The sequence below is a fragment of the Arachis ipaensis genome, chromosome B08 (genome assembly GCF_000816755.2).
Source record: "Arachis ipaensis cultivar K30076 chromosome B08, Araip1.1, whole genome shotgun sequence".
Lineage (NCBI taxonomy): Eukaryota > Viridiplantae > Streptophyta > Magnoliopsida > Fabales > Fabaceae > Arachis > Arachis ipaensis.
The window spans coordinates 88,065,559-88,071,074 of record NC_029792.2 but is presented as its reverse complement, the minus strand read 5'-3'; the positions used below and the strand labels follow the sequence as shown (position 1 = coordinate 88,071,074).

At 36.1% G+C, this 5,516-nt stretch overlaps 1 protein-coding gene across 1 annotated transcript; it reads left to right on the top strand.

Annotated features, from left to right (window-relative positions):
* Positions 1,829-4,595, top strand: LOC107612158 (putative Peroxidase 48). The gene is made up of 4 exons (XM_016313979.2): positions 1,829-2,387; positions 2,882-3,079; positions 3,633-3,798; positions 3,905-4,595. The coding sequence occupies exons 1-4, from the start codon at positions 2,028-2,030 to the stop codon at positions 4,393-4,395; spliced, it is 1,215 nt and encodes a 404-aa protein (XP_016169465.1). The 5' UTR covers positions 1,829-2,027; the 3' UTR covers positions 4,396-4,595.

Below are 5,516 nucleotides of genomic sequence, written 5' to 3'. Positions count from 1 at the left end.
CGACATTAATGGAGCACAAACCCTCTGGCCCGACTCGACTTGAGCAACGAAAGAATCTCAACTGCACTAATGTACATACCTACAAATTCACTCACTATTTTAAATAGGAGATGCCAACAACCTCCCTAAACAAAGGAGAATAACCACCCATCATTATAGGTGGAAAGGTTACAGAGTGATCGCTAGGCCATCACTCCAACTGTATAAATATCCCATATCACATAGGTATTTTTCAACTTTAATTCATAAAAATTTGGCTAAAATATTTGCTAATTTAAGCATCATAGTTCCTTGCAAGTACCACCTCTCATCCTTACACAAAAAACCTCAGACGACTTAACTATACTGAAAAAGACATTAGAGTCCCACCAGAAAAATTATGGACCTTACGTCTAGGCCCAAATTCTATTGACTTTAGGTAATCCTTGAAAGAATCAACATAATAAATAGTATTGATTTAAAAACTATGATAGAGATTTAATTAGTTGCATCGATGAAACAAATCTAACACCGAGCAATTTAGTTAATCGAAGAGCATGCATGAATATCTGAGCATATTAGAGACAATGGTTAGTTAGAGGTGGATCAATTATTGATTTTTTGATTGCTGACAGAGAATGGTAAAAAATCTGGCAGATTGATTCCGTGTATAACTGAACAAAATGAAGTTCCAAAGCAAGAAATCTATAGAAACTAGAAAGAAACTCCAAAACAAGCAACATATTGGGAAATGAAAAATGGATATTCAATCTACATGGTATGTATGGATGTATACATTATTGCATGTAACATGATAAAGCTTGAAGGATGTGCATGGCATGAACAGTGACACCCCATGTGAGTGAGTTAACATGCTGAAATTCCACACCTAGAAATCAAATAGGTTTAACGGAAACTTAAAAGTTAATTTGATTATAATATCTATTAATATTCTTTTTCTAATAAATATTTGAAGAATTTAGTAAGTTATGCCGAAAAATAGATAGGGGACTATTATATCTGACGGAAAAAAATGTTGAAAATTAATCTGTGTATTAATTTTTTTGGGGATTAAAATGTCCGATTTTAAAATCCTTAGAGATTGATTTGGGTAATTATTCTGCTAGAAAATATACTGGGGACTGATTTCTCTATCGGAATAAAACCTTGATGATGGTTTTGTGTATTAATTTTTCTTAAGAACTAAAATGTCCACTTTTAAAATCCTTAAGGTAGCCTTTATTTTGAGGTACTGGGACGGAGACTAGAAGAGTGAGACTCAGTATCATGTTTGTTAGATCAAAGACTGATACTAAAATTTCAATCTCTGTCTCCAAAATTTTAGTAGTACCTCTAAAAAGTAAGGACACAGGGGATTGAAATTTTTTAGGACGGAGACTAAAACTTTAATAACATTTTATACCTAAAATATCTTTATTTCAATTAATTAATTCTAATTTTTACCTTTGTGCAAATAAATTAGAACTTCATTCTTATTTCACTCTCTGTCTCCTACTTTACACCAAACACAATACTGAGACTTATTTCAATCTTTGTCTCTTAATTTTTGTCTCTCAATCTCTATCTATCTTCCAGACACTATTTAAAAATTAATTTGGATAACTACTCATATTAGATAGATGAAAGTAAAGATACTTTATATGTTTAATATCATTAAAAATTTAAAAATTTTTTGTAAAAATACTCATATTTAATCTATATTATCTATAATTAATATCAAACATTTATTTTGAATAAATAAACTAACTAGAAGAAAACTTGATTTTCTTAAAAAGAAAGAAAAAAAATAAAAGAGGTGCTTTATTTTCTGTCTCAGTGACTTTCACTTTCACTTCGTGGTCCAAGACAGTTACGAAAAAAAGGAACCAAACTCAGTGCCCCCAACCGTTTCTTCCCGCCACTTCTTCTTCTTCTTCAGTCCACTAAGCAGTTAGCACTTTCTCTCTCTCTCTCTCTTTCTCTCTCTCTCTCTCTCTCAGAAACAAGGATCTTCGAGCAAAGAAGAAGAAGAAGAAGAAGAAGCAAATATGGTGAGCTGGTTGAACGTGTGGATAATGGTGGCGCTGTTGGTACCGGTGCTTCTCTCCCTCACGAACCCACGCGGCGAATCCCAAACCCAAACCCAAACGCAAACCCATCCCAAACCTCATTCTCAGAAACAGACCCAGACACAAACCCTTCACCTTCCACCTTCTTTAATTTCTTCTTCCAATTTGTTCTTCAACGAGAGGATCAGAGATGGCTCCAACTTGGACTACGATTTCTACAGGGATACGTGTCCTCAGGCCGAGGACACTATCCGCTCCGCCGTCACTCGCATCTTCTTCGACCACAGGGATTCCGCCCCCGCCATCCTCCGCCTATTCTTCCATGATTGCTTCATTCAGGTTCTTGGGCTTTTCCTTTTGATTATTATGCAGAAATTTTGGTGGTTCTTTTTTGTTCTTCCAAGACTGTTAGTATTTTATCCTTATTATCTGAATTTAATTGTTGTTGATTTTACCCTGATTGGTTCTGCAGAGATGGGAGTTTTGTCCTTTTTTTATAAGATGAATTCAAGTGGGCCTTTGTTTGCATCGGGTTACCATAATTGTGCTTTTTATTTGGGGATTTTTGGGACCGAGATTTCAAAATTTTCCCTCTCATTTGTTAGAGGTTTTCATTTTTTGGTTCTATTTGCCTCTACTTACTTAGATTTAGCTTGTTATCACAATGTTATAGAGTGTAAATTTAGTGGCTCAGTTTTGGATTATTTGTAATTTTCCTCTTTCTTGTTGGTCTTGGTTCTCTGCTTATTTTCTATTGTGTAGTCTAAATTCTTGTTGCTTTCATTGTGGTTTTGATTTGCTCTCTGACTGCTATTGCGCTGTTACTAAATCAGGGTTGCGATGCTTCATTGTTGTTGGATGATAGCAATGGCAACAAAAACCATTCCATCGAGAAGCAGGCTATTCCGAATCAAACCTTGAGAGGTTTCGACAAAATCGACTTGATCAAGGAGGAGGTGGAACAAGCTTGTCCTGGAGTTGTGTCTTGTGCTGATATACTTGCCGTCGCGGCTAGAGATTTTGTTCTTTTGGTTTGTTCCCTTCTCCTGTCTAAGCAATTTCAAGCACTACTAGATATCCCTTTACTTTCAAATATTTAGGTTCCTTTTAGGGTTTCCTGTTCTTATTGTACTAATGGGAACAGTTAGAGAGTTTGACTTTTAAAGGTTTAATGCATTTGATCCAATTTCTCTGTTCAGGAAATTATAGAAGCAATTTACTAAAAGAGTAACGATGTTATGGAAATATTTGCTCACCCAGATTATCACTTCCTCAATAGTTCATCTAAATTTAATTTTTCTGATGATCCTCTTTCAGCAATTGCTTATTAAGTATGCTTGGCTTTGACTATGAGAAATTATGTATCTTCATAGTAGTTTATCCTAAACTCCTTTGACAGCATTTGTTTCACCTTTTGGTTACCTTTGTGTTTGTTTGATCTGCGACTTATTTGATGTAGAGACACTTAATGGTGCAAATTGTCTTTCTACGAATATCCTTCATAAGTTAGGCAGTACAATATTTTATTCCCTGATTCTTATGTTGATATCCTGATATATGATTTTGATAAATTGTCCATGGCAGGCTGGTGGGCCATTCTATCCAGTTCTAACAGGACGGAGGGATAGCAATCAATCATTTTATGATGAAGCAAATGATCAGATTCCCAGACCTGACGATAACGTTAATCGCACGCTGCGGCTGTTCAGTCTCCGAGGATTTAATGAAAGAGAAACAGTCAGCCTTCTTGGTAAATATTTTTTCCGCCTGCCCTCTCTCCTTCCTTCTTTTAGTTTTTAACGCCATTCATGAACAGAATCTGACTAACTAATGTGGTCCAATTTTGCCATCTTAAGGGGGGCACAACATAGGAAAAATCAGCTGCGAATTCATTCAGCAAAGACTCTACAACTTCCAAGGCACCGGCCAACCAGACCCCACTATACCTGTCGATTTCCTTGGTCAGATGAGGCTAAACTGCCCAGAAAACAACAATACCAGCAGCACTAATGAGGTTTCTGCATTCGAAGTTTCGCAGAAGGAAAATAGTCATTCAAAAGCAGGGATGTCATACATGCAGGCATTGTCATCTTCTATGTCATCTGGAGCAGCATTCGACACTCACTATTTCCAAAGTTTGTTGAAGGGAAGGGGGCTGCTCTATGCCGATCAGCAGCTGATGTCTCATGTGAAGACTGCAAGATTGGTCTCTGCTTATGCTTCGGATGACGGATCAACCTTTCGCATGGATTTCGCCAGGGTTATGTTGAAAATGTCTAATCTTGATGTTCTAACTGGACTTCAGGGTCAGGTTCGCCTTAATTGCTCGCAAGCTTTAGGTTCTTAAGAGAGCATGTTCCCTCTCTTGCAGCTCAAATGTTTCTTCTCTATGTAATTGTGGTATATGGATGCCCTTATCTTTGATTCCACAGTCAAAATTTTGGCACACATTTTGGGTTAGGTTTGGATGATTGAAAGTGGAACTGGTTAACACACTTGTACATTTTGGAATTCTCTTCCTGATATATGATCAATTGTTGTATAGAACTCTCAAAATAGTACCATTTTCTTTTTCAGCATTTTCAACCAAAGAATTCCCTTTGCTTTGTTGGTTTTATTTAACTCGCATCACTCTTAGGATTAGATGACTTAACATCCCATCACATGGTACTTATAGCGCTTGCAACCCCTTGTGCTAAAATAAAATTGCAACTTTGCCAACAAATATAGGTTTAGGAATATGGGTAAGCATTTGATCCAACATGTTTTATTGAACTGAATTCTTGCATAACCCAATTCAGAATTCAGATTTCGGGTCCCTTTGATATAGGACTCTACTCTTTAGGAATTAGGACTGTTAAGTGACTTTAAGTCTGTTATATTTGCCAGCTTCACATTAAACTCTTGCAATTGCCAAACAAGGAATAGTTCTTATAGGAAGTTACTGTTAACACATCAGTTTTATATTTACTAACTATGTACAAATTTCTGGTTAATCATATGTTATCAGTAGTAGGAAACGAAATAATAATTGTATAAATTTTGGGAACGTTTATATTCTGGCTAATAAGAAAGTACGAGTTTTAATCTAATGGGATCATTCAGAAGTAAACAATTTAACAATCACTAATTTTCATGAGAATGTATCACCTGAACTACTCAACATGCCAACATAAACGTAGTATGCGCCATTTGTATTGACTCAAACGACTAATACTTGAGAAAAATATTCGAATAGCCAAATATTCATGTTGGATCCTATGGATGATGATGGTGGTTTGTGCATTGCCATTCCATTCATTCCTGTTAGCCATTGAAAATGACGTTTCTGGTAATGATACGATGAGCACATAATGGTGTTCAGCCCGTGCGACAGAGAGAACCAAAAAGCAAGAAATAGGAAATAGAGGTGAAACCGCAACTTCTTTCATATTCACATTCCAAGAACTAATCGGTCGCACAGCTCTA